Source organism: Artemia sp. Qi Xiang Cuo, chromosome 1 (genome assembly GCF_049724085.1).
Source record: "Artemia sp. Qi Xiang Cuo chromosome 1, ASM4972408v1, whole genome shotgun sequence".
Classification (NCBI taxonomy): Eukaryota; Metazoa; Arthropoda; class Branchiopoda; order Anostraca; family Artemiidae; genus Artemia; species Artemia sp. Qi Xiang Cuo.
The window spans coordinates 50,920,453-50,934,500 of record NC_142794.1 but is presented as its reverse complement, the minus strand read 5'-3'; the positions used below and the strand labels follow the sequence as shown (position 1 = coordinate 50,934,500).

The following is a 14,048-nucleotide window of genomic DNA, read 5'->3' as shown; positions in this document are numbered from 1 at the left end:
ATTACTGGTGATTTCTGGTGATTTTCTTGGTGGAAAACTGGTGATTTTTATTTGGTTTTGGTGGCAACCCTGGTTCAGGGTACCTTAGGACGCGTCGATTACATTGTGTCCCAGGGTACCCAAATGCTTACAAGCTGCTAGTTATCCATAAGGAGTAGGAAAGGGGGGCTAAGTTTATTTAGGAGCTTAAAGAGGGAGATAGACACATTAGCTCTATGGATGATGTCTTTAACATGGACATCCCACTTTAAATTAGAAGAAACTGTAACGCCAATTAATTTTAAGGAGGACAGAGAAATTTCAGGAGGGATAGCATTAAGAAACCAGGGCGAGGATTTGAGGAAACAAATCAGCATTATCAAGGCCTCTTCTCTTTCACTGGGGAACACAAACTTCCAAGATAAGACTTGCCTTTTCAGGAAGTTGACAAAGTAACCATCGTCTAGTTCCTCTAGGACCTCACCAGTATAAAATTTTGAACTCTTCTTGCCAAAAACTTCTTCTTTTGCCTTGGCTTGTATTTTGTCACTATGAAAGACATATCGCCGAACCTTTGTTTCTTTTAATTGTTCAGGTGGTGGGAACAAACACTTCTTTTTCTTCCAACGATTTATCTAGTCCACATTTGATTTTGAATGGTATGGTAGGCATTGATGACCTTATTAATGTCAAAATCCAAAACCCAATCATCATCGCTTTCACTTTCAATTTGTTTCGTTCGTTTTACCTCAGCTTATCTTTCGTCATTATGAAATACATATCGCCGAACCTTTTTTTTTTTTTTTAACAAAGGTATGGTAGGCATTGATGACCTTATCCATTTCAAAATCCCAAACCCAATCATCATCTCTATCATTTTCAATTTTGACACGTTTTTGATTCTTGTTGTCCAGGTTGATTTTCATTTCATTCACTCACATGCTTGGTGTCGCATGTCTTCTAACCGCGTGTGTCTTTGCTCTTCATTTTCATTTTTGACTTGCTGACATTCCTGGTGTCGCATGTCTTCTAACCATGTGTCTTTGCTCTTCATTTTCAATTTTGACAAGCCGCCGCTGTTCTTCTAACCGCGTGTGTATTGGGTCTTCATTTTCATTTTGACTTGCTCGCATTCTCGGTGTCACATGTCTTCTAACGTTGTGTGCCTTTGCTCTTCATTTTCACTTTTGACTTGCTCACATGCTAGGTGTCGCATGTCTTCTAACCACGTGTCTTTTCATTTTTATTTTTGACACGCCACCGCTTTTCTTCTTATCGTGTGTGTCTTTGCTCTTCATTTTCATTTTTGACTTGCTCACTTGCTCGGTGTCGTAAGTCTTCTAACTGCGTGTGTCTTTGCTCTTCCTCAATTTCATTTTTAACACGCTCTTACTGTCGTTTTCGCGACACATCTTCTAACCGCCCGTGTCTTTGCTCTTCATTTTCATTTTTGATACGTTTCTGGATCTTAATTACATCAGACAATTTAGCAATGGCCTTTGCTTTAGCTGTCCGTATTGGTTTTGTCGCAATTGATGGTCCAGGTTATCGTTTTTCACCTCTTATCACGTTTGATAGTTCAAATATTGGTTCCAAAGAATCATCATTTATCGTAACTGCAACTACAAATTTTCATTTTTTGGCCTTCCAACAGACATTATATTATATAAATAACTGTTGCGTTGGAAACTCAAAGTCTAATTTATGCTATGCTTCACATCATATAAAAAAATACTTACATGATGTCATATATGATGTCATAATTGATGCTTATATGATGTAATAACATAGTACATGACGTCATTTGCAAAAACAAAAATTGAGGCTCTTAACGATTTTTCTTAGACTTCTGACCTATCTATATCTTTTTTTTTTATGCGAGAATATCCCAAGATACCAATTTTCCCGAAAAATTCAGGAGCCGTTTTCGAGAACATACGTATATACTCATATACACAATTATTGCTCACTTTTAAAGATAGTATATATATATATATATATATATATATATATATATATATATATATATATATATATATATATATTATACGATAGAAAACGTGTATCAGCATTAGAATGCTTGCACATTTTTATAAGAAACAAAAGTAAATCGTCCTCAAAAATATGCGTGACCTTTATGAGGCTTACACTATCATCTTCAACATCTCTAAAAATACTGGAGCGGAGGTGCCACGCCCCCTATGTACAAAAAATATATGGCGATATTTTTCCCGATGCTGATACAGTAGGTGATCATACAGAACCAGGTGTAGTAGAATACTAGAAAAGGTATCGGTCGAGGACGCTAAGTTCTTGTGCCTATGTTAAGTAAGTCAGGAGATCCCACCACTACAAACTACTTATTCCTACTATATTTTCCTTGATAGGGCCAACAAAATAATTTTGTCAAGAATAGGTCCAAAATACTATAGGTGCAAAACAACTGAAAATTCTGAAATAATCAATTCACTTAGAACGAAAAGCTGTTTATGTAGAATCCCGGTTACTGTGAACATACTGCAGTGCAGTGACGCATTGGTTCCGAAACAGCTGTGGAGGCTGTACAAAGTGAATTAGTATATAGTCATACTAAGTGTTATCTGGTATTGCATAATTGCCCAGCGGCGTGGGGAGTATCAGTTTATCTTTTTCTTGCTTGTGATGGGGAGCAAAGTCTAGAAGTGAATTTCAAGCTCTACCCCGCCCTCCATAATTCTAAAATTTAAAGGAGAAAGTTCTCAGAGCCTTACTAAAGGGTGAGGATTTGCTCACTAACGTATCTTCATTTGGTGTCATGTATTTAGATATAGGAGATATGCAACATGGATGCTGAATGGTTGAGAGTTTAGTAGTTTGTGAATGTAAGGCAATTGAGGTAAACGGCTAAACTCTAGCACAATGAGTGGCGATTAATGGAGTGGCAGCCTCCCTCACATTTAGCAAAATTCTGTTTTGTTGCGTAAAGTACATACCAAATGAGCCCATATTCTCGGAGCATTGTTACGGAGGAATTGAACTTTAGTAAAACGAGTAGGAGGACAGGGGGTGAGCCGGCACCAGCACAATTCATATTCATGATAACCCTAAATATGATATTAAAAAGAAATTTAAGTTAACTAACAATTTTCCCAAATGATACTAAAGCTCGACGGAAAATCGAGGAAAATATCATAGGCAGCGCAATAGCGCTGCCTAAGTAAAGAACGATGATGCCACAATGCATTATTTTTTTTTTTTTTTACTCCATACCTGGGCACTTCGTATTGAAGGAGTTGTCGTAGAAACTTCGAAAAGGGCTCATTCAATTGGAAATTGGAGTGGCTAGTGCCCTTTTTAATAGTCGAAAGTGATTGGAGGGCAACTAGCCCCCCACGCCCATCATTCCCCCAAACACATCCAATCAAAAATTTTAGATAGCCATTTTGTTCAGCGTAGCTGATTTCCAAATAGAAGATATGTTTTTGATGAGGACACTCCCCCACACCTCTCGGGGAAAGGATTTTTAGTCATGCCCTGAGAACATATAAGGTTTTTACATAACGTATTGTCATAAAAACCTCAAAACAAGCTCAATCGATTGGAAATTCAAAGGGATACTGCCCTTTTTAATATTCGATTGTGATTGGAGGGCAACTAGCCCCCCCCCCACGCCCATCATTCTCCCAAACACATCCAATCAAAATTTAGAGATAGCCATTTTGTTAAGCGTAGTTGATTTCCAGATAAAAAAATGTGCTTGAGGAGGACACTCCCCCACAACCCTCGGGGCAAGGGTTTTAAGTTATGCCCTGGGGGCATATAAGGTTTTTATAGAAGGCGTTGTCGTAGACGCTTCAAAAAAGGCTCATTCGTTTGGAAATTCAAAGGGCTAGTGCACTTTTTAATAGTCGAAAGTGATTGGAGGGCAACTATTCCCCCCCCCCCCCACCCAAGCCCATCATTCCCCAACATATATCCTATCAAAATTTTGTGATAGCCATTTTGTTCAGCGTAGTTGATTTCCATATAGAAAATATCTTTTTGAAGTGGACACTCCCCCACAACCCTCGGGGCAAGGGTTTTAAGTTATGCCCTGAGGGCATATAAGAACGATGTCGGCACAATATATCATTTATTATTTTCTTCCTTTAGAGCAGGACACTTCGTATCGAAGAAGTTGTCGTAGAAACTCCGAAAAGGGCTCATTCAATTGGAAATTGGAGTGGCTTTTGCCTTTTCTAATAGTCGAAAGTGATTGGAAGGCAACTAACACCCCTTCCGACGGTCACCATTTTCCGAAACACATCCAATCAAAATTTTGAGATATCCATTTTGTTCAGCGTAGTTGATTTCCAGATAGAAATTACCACAGATCAGCATCGATAAATAAATGAAACCCCAAAACGAACAGAAATTACAATAAATAACCGAGTCAAACTCAAAACGATCAAAAATTAACATAAGTTGGGCTCATAACCCCTATGCCTTCCCAAGGCCAGAACATAATTTGCACTTTACTGAAAAAGAAATACAAATGAATATGCATTGTCAGTTTAATATACATATACTGAATTTTAGTAATCAAAATGTTAATATTATCTGATTTATTAAAGTTATAAAAGTAAAAACATTTATATTTTTTTCAGTAAAGTGTAAATTATGTTCTGGCCTTGGGAAGGCATAGAGGTTTTGAGCTTGATAAGCTTGATAGGATTGCCAACAAGTTATATCTTGAATTGTTAATGATTTCAGGTAAGCACTAATAAAATTTTAGCACAAAAAGCGACAACGTTGTGTTCAACCTGTCTTTACTTTCATGTGGAATAACTAGCTTCGTACTTATTTACTTACCTTTTACATCCGATGGAATGAGATAATCTGCAGACGAAGATAATTTTAAAGTTGATGGTGTTGTCGGACTAGAAATAGAGCTTGAGTGGTTCCATTGATATTCGGCTTCTTTACCTTAAAAAAAATTGTATTCTATATCTTCTTAAGTTAGGAAACACTCACAGAAGTTCGGAAAAGTCGGACCAAAAAAGAAAAAATATATAAAAATCATATTTGGTTCATTTTCGAAATTCCGATTGGCATAAATTTCCTTGAAAAGCTTCCTTTACAAGTTCAAGATCAATCATTTTATTATTCACATATACATGTATATATTAGACGTAGAGCCAGGGTGAGACAAGCTCGAAAAACTATGCATAGACAAAGATCAAATAACACTACAGTATAAAGATAAACATGAAGGCAAAGATACAATAGCACAAACGTAATATGAAAGTAGCAGCTATCCCAGGATTCATAAAAAATATCAAAACTATCAATATTATTAAATATACATTAATACTAAAAGATAGCCGAGAGGCCCACATTCAACCAGAGCAACAAAGCATACAAATAACTTTTATCTTATTAAATAGACGATAAATTAAAGATAATTTTCAACTAAATGAACTTTAAGATTCCTTTATATAAATAGGATAGAAGTAAATTTATTAATTAGATCCTTGTGAGCATCCCAGTAACCGGGTTATCGACACAAACGGAGCAAATTTAGATCTCTCAGTACTATACTTGTCAATGTAGACAGTATTGCCAAATGTATTATTAATTATGCTTTACGTAGCATAATTAGGAAGCAAAAGCATCCAAGCCTAATCCTCCTTAGGATAGCATAATCGTAGAATAATCTAAGAAAATGTAGATCAACTCATAACATCTCATAATAAAATAAAACGAACTTGAGGCTTTTGAAATGCATTTTCCATTTAGTCCAAATATCTGCCAGCTCTGTGTACAGCTGAGAAACCAAATATTGCTGAAAAATTTGCAAGGATGGTTGTGAGACGGTGATCATTTTTGAAGTCTCTTCAGTTTGTAAATGCCAAAATGGCTCCGGGAACCAAAAGAAAAAGTATTCCACCACAAAGTGTAGCCGTGAACAGATTTCCAAGTCTCGTGCAAAAACGTAACTGACTCCGGGTGGTGCAAGCTGCCAAATGTTTTTAGTGACTCCAGAAAGGAAGCCTCGAGCAAAATGACTACATGTTTGATGTGTAAAAAAAATACGTGAAAAGAATAACTTCACTAACGAAGGAATTTTTCAGATATCGCAGACTTAGCCAAGAGGGCCCTGTCCCTACTGCATTCGAAGGCAAACTTAGAAAGAATTTTTTCTTGGATGAGTGATGTTAAGACTGAAAAGCGAAACAGGCTGAAAAAAGAAAGGATTGAAGCCATCCTGGTCATAAAATCGCAACTAAGAACGAAATATACAGTTTGCTGCAGATACGTCCCTACATACAATCAGATAAGGTTCCACAATTCTGAAAACCATTATGTAGCCCTCCGAAAGCAATCTATGCTCCAAAAGCAAAGATTACATTTTTTTTTCTTTTTTTTTGCGTATATGAAGTAATATTTTGATGATGAGGTAAGACACTATGTTTTCAAAGTCGACCGCTTCTGGAAGAAAGACAGCTCGCGACAAAAACGTTTTTATCCTGTATTTAGCCATTTTGTTTGCAGTCTTGCTTTCATTTGTTTATACCGTGCTTTTGCTTTCTGAGTGAGTTAGAAATAGATTAATATTATTATCAGATTATATTCTAGTCAAATCTCTTATGAAGATAAGGCACATTCGAATTTGTCTTTCATAAAAAAAAAAAAAAAAATGCCAACGTATAACTGATTAACTTGTTCATGAATTCGGGGGAAAGAACAAAAAGCGTAGCATAATTCTGTTCAAAAAAGCATAATTTTGGGCTCAAGAAAACACAATCCTCTCTTTACGATCTGGCAACACTGAATGCACATACTTTTTTCTGTCGAGTGTTATAATTATGCAAATCTTGTGATTGGGAGAACAAACTTTGATTGAGGTAATATGGCGGTAATTTCTTATTGTCATAATTAAATTTGAAAAGATTTGCTCCAAAATTAGTTGTCAAGAGACTGAAAGTATATCTAGATTAGAATACGAGGAGACTGTAGAAAACTTATTTGGAATTGCAATAGGTGATGGAATAAAAAGTTTCAGGATTCTTATTGATTTATTTTGTAAAATATGTATTGGTTTTATATGGCTTTTAAATGTAGATAAGTATAATAGAGAACAACAATTGATATTGTTCTGAATCAGAGCAAATTAAATGCTTCTTAAAGTTTGGCAAATAATGTTTCAATCTTCGCATTAAACCAGCACACCTTGAAGTCTTTAACCGTAGAACAAAAGGTTGTATTGGCAAGAACTTTTAAAAGTATAGCAATCTATAAAAAGCATTGAATATATGGCCACTTCAAACATTTTTCAGCTGAAGGTCTCGACCAAACTACTAAAAACTAACCCTAGGAAATGTCCTATATTTGTGTTTACAATTCTAAAGCAATAATGGTTAAGTCTGGAATTTGGCATGAACGACCTTATCAAGATGAACAGCAACTGCAGGAACACATGCAGTCTTTTTGGTATAATTTGTCTATTAGCGTTATTCATTTGCGCTGAATTTTAAACAGGAGAATGAACGGTGTCCCCAACTCTCATTTGCATGACACTTTATTCTAGCGTTTTTCGACCATAATGCTCAAAAAATGGTCGAGAATCAACATTTTTATAAACTAGACTGTGACTCTCAACTTCAAAACTTGCATTCTCATGGAATTTTCTTTTTTTATGAATAAGCTTAATTTTCTTCAAGGGTATATCTAGGACTTTGTGTGGGGGGGGGGATACTTTAAAAACGTATTCAAAATGGGTTTATATTGATTTTCATTACGTTTTTACGAGTCGGACAAAAATTTCTGGGGTTGGAGTTCAAACTCCATACCCTGCCCATGAATACAGCTTTGGTTTTCCTACTTTTCTCTGTCATTTCAAGATATTTTTAATATTTTCCAAGGTTTTATATAGAATGAAGGCGATTATTATATAGATGTATTAATTTTGACTATAGGTTTAGCCATTTGTGACTTTAAGTGCTCTGGTCCTGATAAGGTTGGATGGGCATATGCAAGCAGGAAATGGTACATTTATAAGAAATTGGTTGATTGGATAGGCTGGATCACTCCAGAGGTGTTACTTCTGTCTGTGGAAGCAAATTAATTAAAGTTGTTTGCAGGTAATTACATAGTTAGATAAAGAATCATACGTTGAACCAAACTACGTAGAGTAGCCAACGACCTTCCGAAATTTTGTTTTTTCCATATTTAAGAATAAAGTACTTGATCTAGGGAAATAATGGCTTCAGAAAGTTTCAGGGGGCATTATTTGAGCTGATTTCCGAAACTTTTGGCCCTAGGCTATAAACAAAATTAGCTGATTTTGTGCATTTGCTGTTACTTCTTGGCAGGCTTTTTATTACAGTTAGTTCATAATGCAAAATAAATTTAAGTGAAAAAAAAAATGCAAATAGTCTAGGGCCTATATTTGACCCATTAGCCTCAGCACCACCCATACCCCTTTTATGAGCCAAATATGGCCCTACACTATCTGGATTTTTTTCACTAGAATTTATTTGGCGTGATGAATCAACTGTTGATGAGAAATCCCCAAAAAAGCAATAGAAAATTCTCAGAATCGGCGAACTTTTATTTATAGCCTAGGGCTTAAAATCTTTACATTCTAGTACTTTATTCTTAGACATTCAACGAAAGTTTGTTTGGAAAGTAATTGGCTTCCCTGTGTAAGCTTGCTTGAAAAGCAAAAGTTCACCCTACTATGTAATTACCTGCAAACACTCTGAATGAGCTTACATACACAGATGTAAATAATATCTCAGGAGCAATTCAATCTATACAATACAGCAACTTCTCGTAGATATTCCGTCTTCTGTTTACATACGTATATTGCTCATTATTCAGTGTATTCAAAGTCACAAATGGGTGAACCTATTGCCAAAATTAGCTTATTCATGAAAAGCTTCGCTTTCAGTCTATCTGAAACCTTGGTGCAAGCAGGCCGAGCAAATTAGAATTCCCCAAGAATGGTTGTTGAAATTTGAGAGTTACGGTCCAGTTTCTAAGAAAGCTGGTTCTGTCGCCATTTTTGGAGAATTATGTTCCAAAAATGCCTCAATGACGTGTTCCCTTTTCAAAATGACCATGGGAATAGTGGGCCACAATCAAATTTAAAGTGATTTCTTGAGCATGACTGTATTATGGAGGTACTAAAAAGAACTGAGTTAAAAGTAAAATAGAAATCTATTTAAATAATCTTACTGCTTGTGAGGGTGTCGGTACTGAACTGACTGGAAGGTCTGTTTCTTGCATCTCTTTCACTTGAACTTGGACGAAAGTAAACTTTTAAACGAGTTGCCAATACTTCTGGGTCCTAAAATGAATTCTAGTTAGAAAGACAGCTAACCTATCAAGTTCCATTGAAAAGAAAGGAAAAACGTTCTGTTCCACAATTAGAAAAAAACGAGCATAGGAGTTGAAGTGATTCGATATGTAAAATGCAACGGTTCCTTGCTAAACTAGAAACTACAGAAGAAACACATTGTAAACTGTTTTCTTTAATTTGATTTTCTTTGTAACACAACGTAAATCGCCTATTATAATATGAAATAAGGTGATTTCAGGTATGCGGACCTTGCAGAGACTACAACCTATTCTTTCAGTAATCTTCGGCATGGAGGTCTCCTCTCTCTCTCTTACTCTCTCTGTCTCTCTCTCTCTCTCTCTCTCTCTCTCTCTCTCTCTATATCTATATCTATCTCTCTCTCTCTCTCTCTCTCTCTCTCTCTCTCTCTCTCTCTCTCTCTCTTACTGTCTCTCTCACTTTTTTTTCTCTCTCTCTCTGTCTGTCTGTCTGTCTCTCTCTTTCTTAAAATTAGGCTCTTTCACGTTGGATCATAGTAGTGCAATACCAAAAAAAAAAATTAAAAAAAAAACTAAAAAATCAAACAACTCTAACTTTTGTGGGTAGAATCATGGGTCAACGTCATATGAGAACACAGAATTGATATTTTTAATCTTTTTCTTAGTCATTTAAATACTTATGACAAAAATTAAAGCTTACTTTTGATTTTGAAAGGAAAAAGTTATCCTTTTGGATGTTTTATTAACAATCGTATTGATTTTTTAAAAGTATAGAAACATTATTCATATCGGTAGATAATGATTCTATTATCGTGGATGCAGTAATAGTTGCAACCTAACAAAGAGAAGATTAAGGTCCATATAAATGAGAAAACAGAATGTGTTAGCTTGAGAACAAAAAAAGCATGTTTTTTAAATTTTGGTTTGAGTTTGAATCTACTTTTCTTTGGCCTTGGTTTTGAAAATGCAATTCTAATGATCTAGGGATACTTTTAAGCTAAATTGGGATTTTTTTTTTTTTAATTAGACACATTTTTTTGAATTCTTTAAAATCATACATATCAGGGAGCTCAAAACATTTTTCTTGGGTTTCCTTTGTGTTGTTAGTATATTTCAACACAAACTTTTACTATAACACAAAGTTTGTATCTGCTCATAAAAGATGATTTACGAAAGTTTCCAATCGCATTCAAGATCGCAAGAAAATATATCATATAGAATTTTATCTTAAAGTAAGTGAGGTTATACATTTCACTAGAGGCTTTATGTTCTTTTTGTTTTATTAATAAATTGTTTTTCTAGTCAAGATTTGCAACTACACAAAATAATTTTTGTCCATTGTGTTGTTTTTTAGTTAATTGAAATTTCAAATTAATGAAGCACTTAATGTTTCTGGTATAATTTACTTTCAGTCTGTGCCTTTTCAAAGACATAGGTGGTAGTATGTCCGTTGGGATTCTGAGGCATTCTAACCTAGAATGCTCAGGCGTTCTGATGAATGTCATGACGAGGAAGGGCTGAATATAAAAGGTTGGAGCTGTTCCGGTGTTGTGAAATCTTTTTGGGCTCCTTTTCCGTCATAAGCTCCTTCCTCTGCTCCTATACCTGAAAGGAAAACTCTTCTGAAGTTGCCTCATAGTAACGTAAGGGTGGACCTATTAGGGTTTGCCTAACCAGAAACATGACCGCAAACAGCGCTGCAGGGTGACCTTGAGGAGTAGTGTCCCTCGAGAAAAATAATAGCCTCGTAAACGACATAGTATTTGTACTGCATTCCGATTGATGGATAATTTTTCTAGGCTTTGTTTATTTCGGAGGAGTATTTTCGGCTGAAAATCCTCCTCCTAGCTAAGTTATCAATTATGTGCTGCCTCCCCATAGTAGTTTAATATTTGTAGGCATAAATATAGGAGTTGGAGGTAATGGGAGATTACTTGTGCAGGATTTTGACTCTTGTTGATATAGGACCATCGCTAAGTGTGGAAAACCATGTTGTGAAAAAGGTGGGCCAAGGATGACGCAAAGCCTCCATTTATACTGGAGGTCCCCGGGACTTCTTAATGTCCGGTTCTAAATCGGCTGAAGCACTTTGCGTAGACATGAGAAAGTACATTAGCTCCAGTCCTATACTGATTTGGGTCCCATTGCTATTTCTAGGGCCATAATAATTTCAGTAATTTAACAATATGAAAATTGCAGCTTAGAATATTGCAACGTTAAAGAATCGTAATGACGTTTTTAGGGTTGAATTCAGAAAGTTTGAACAGGACCTGTTAGGAGTTTCAGAAACTCATATCCTAGGAGTAGGAAATATGAAATTTGGTGAAATAGAATTTATTTACTCAGGCAGGGAGGATGGGGCGCATAGGCAGGGGGATTCTTCGTGATGAATAAGGAAGCTGATAAGTCTTGCTTAGGTTGGGAAGGTATTAATAAAAGAAATCTAGTTGCTTATTTTAAGACTAAAAAGTTGCAAGGTAGCTTGTTCAATCATAGTAGCATATGCCCCTGTAGAACGAATAGATATAGTAGTGTCTCTTGACTGAGTTTAACTTACAGCTACAGGAACAAATAGACAGGGTCCCAAGTAGAAATATAACATTTTTATTAAGGATTTTAATACCCAGGCTAATAGAGATGGTATCCTAGCCTGGGTAAATTAGGCGTAGGAGAATAGTCAATATAGTATTGGTCACCTATATGGTTATAGTCAATATAGTATTTGGTCATAAAATGGCCCATAAGTTAATGTGGTATGCACATGATGAAAAGACGGCTAACCTAACCTAATATCATCCTCTACCACAAGCACGAAATTGGAAGTCCCCTTACTCCCCAACACTCTCTGAAATTTTCATTGTGATCCCTCTTAACAGTTTTGAAATATTGTAGGTCATTATTTTGATGACCTGTACATACACATACATAGTTTCTTTCAAACTGATTTGCTATTTTACCATGAAATATTCTATGTCGCGAAATGGTTCATTTTGCAAAAACTTGTATCGAAGCTTGATAAGAAAAAAAAAATATTTTAGTCCCACTCCTTATCCCTCCCTCCAACAGGAAGTTTGAGACCTCTTTCCCTCTACTCCTAATTCTCTTTTAAAATTTTAATGAGATCCGCTAAATCTTTCGCAAGATATTGTAGATACATCAGTTTGATAACTTGGGGATATATAGTGTCTTACAATACATCACCCTGATACATCATTGGAAAAAAAGTTTTACATTTTTAAGTCTCCCTGCCCCCCTCCAAAAAAAAGGTATATTTTAGCACCAAAAAATATAAATTGAAATAGTTCAAGACCTACTGCCTTTCCCCTCCAATTCTCCCGGAAAGGTTCTACTGGATCATCCAAGCCGCTCCCAATATGTCACAGATAACATATATTGAAAAGTAGGGTGCATACAACATCTTTTGATGTACCAAGGTATGCAATTTACTTCAGATTTCTACCCTTGGAAAATTCTTGGCCTAGGGAACGATCGCTTGGCCGAGTTCCATGCAGATCGGACAGCCAAAACCAAACAAGCCCATCTCTTGTACTTAAACTTACTTGACAACTTACATGTCATTCTTACGCTTCACAGGATAAGTTATAAGTCACATGATTTCGGGTCATTGTCCTTGAAGCTGCGGAAGTCATGTTTACCCATGGTTACAAGATCTTACAGACAGAATGGCTATCTCAAAGTTTTCATTTAATACAATTGGTGTTATAGGGTTTTGGGTGCAAAACAGAGCACAGGAGTCGATTGCTTTTCAACTAACTTTGGCCCTTAACAAGGGCACTTGAAGTTTTTTTTTCCGATCAACTTGATTAAAATCAAGTTGCCATCAATCCATGGCTAATTGGGGAAAAAGTCAAGACAAATAGTCTGAGTGAGAGGCACAGCTGGCATAAGTTTTTTCGAGGAATATACAAAAATGATGTCATTTTCACTTGTTGACAGATAGTCTATCATCCATTTATTCATCTTAGGGCTGACTACTAAGGTAGATAGTCATAGAGCCTTAGGAATGATCGAGACTTTTGGGCTGACTCATGACAGACAATGTCGACTGGACTTGTATGCAAAGGGGGGGGAGGGGGCTGAATTTGCTTGGAAAATGGACTTAATTCTCTCTAAAGCTTCTACAACTAACCCTTTCAACATAAAAAATTATATTAATACATGGAAGACACCGCCGATGGGTCTTTGCTAGGTATACCCGTGCATTGACTCTCATTTCTATTTTCTATGCTTCCCAAAAGTTTTAACAGTGATGTTCAATATTTATCTTCACATGTCAGAGAGTGAAACCCAAGGTAAGTAGGAGAATTCTAAACAACCAACCTGTAAACAATAGCCTAGTCTCTCTAAGATCGTTGCAAATGTAGGTCTTTCTTCTGGATTTGTTGACCAACACTGCGTCATAAGACGATGAATAGGACCTGGACATCCAGGTGGTGATTCTAATCGACCACCATTGGTCACATATTGCATTACCTCTTGATTTCCTCTTCCAGGATACGGCATATAGCCTAAAGACATAACCTCCCAAAGAAGTACGCCAAAAGACCTGAAATTTGTAAGTTTTGAGCATTGATCAAATCAGCAATCTCTTGAATCTTTTCCTGGCAAGCACTGTGGGCGATATAGCAGTCCCTGGTGTATATCTCGTCTTTTAAAATTTTGTGAAGCAATACAAATATATAAATTTTATAAAATATATTACAATTTTGTGAAGCAAAATTCAGATACATAAAATCAGTTGAATT

At 36.0% G+C, this 14,048-nt stretch overlaps 1 protein-coding gene across 1 annotated transcript in view; it reads right to left on the bottom strand.

Moving 5' to 3' along the window:
- The window catches only part of LOC148956441 (ALK tyrosine kinase receptor-like), a 76,644-nt gene that overhangs the window by 19,492 nt on the left and 43,104 nt on the right, over positions 1 to 14,048 (bottom strand). Inside the window, exons 9-11 of the mRNA XM_089090935.1 lie at positions 13,624 to 13,849; positions 9,181 to 9,292; positions 4,810 to 4,923 (exon numbers count right to left, since the gene is read on the bottom strand). Of these exons, the coding sequence (XP_088947061.1) occupies positions 4,810 to 4,923; positions 9,181 to 9,292; positions 13,624 to 13,849 (452 nt within the window). The remainder of the gene's footprint in view (positions 1 to 4,809; positions 4,924 to 9,180; positions 9,293 to 13,623; positions 13,850 to 14,048) is intronic.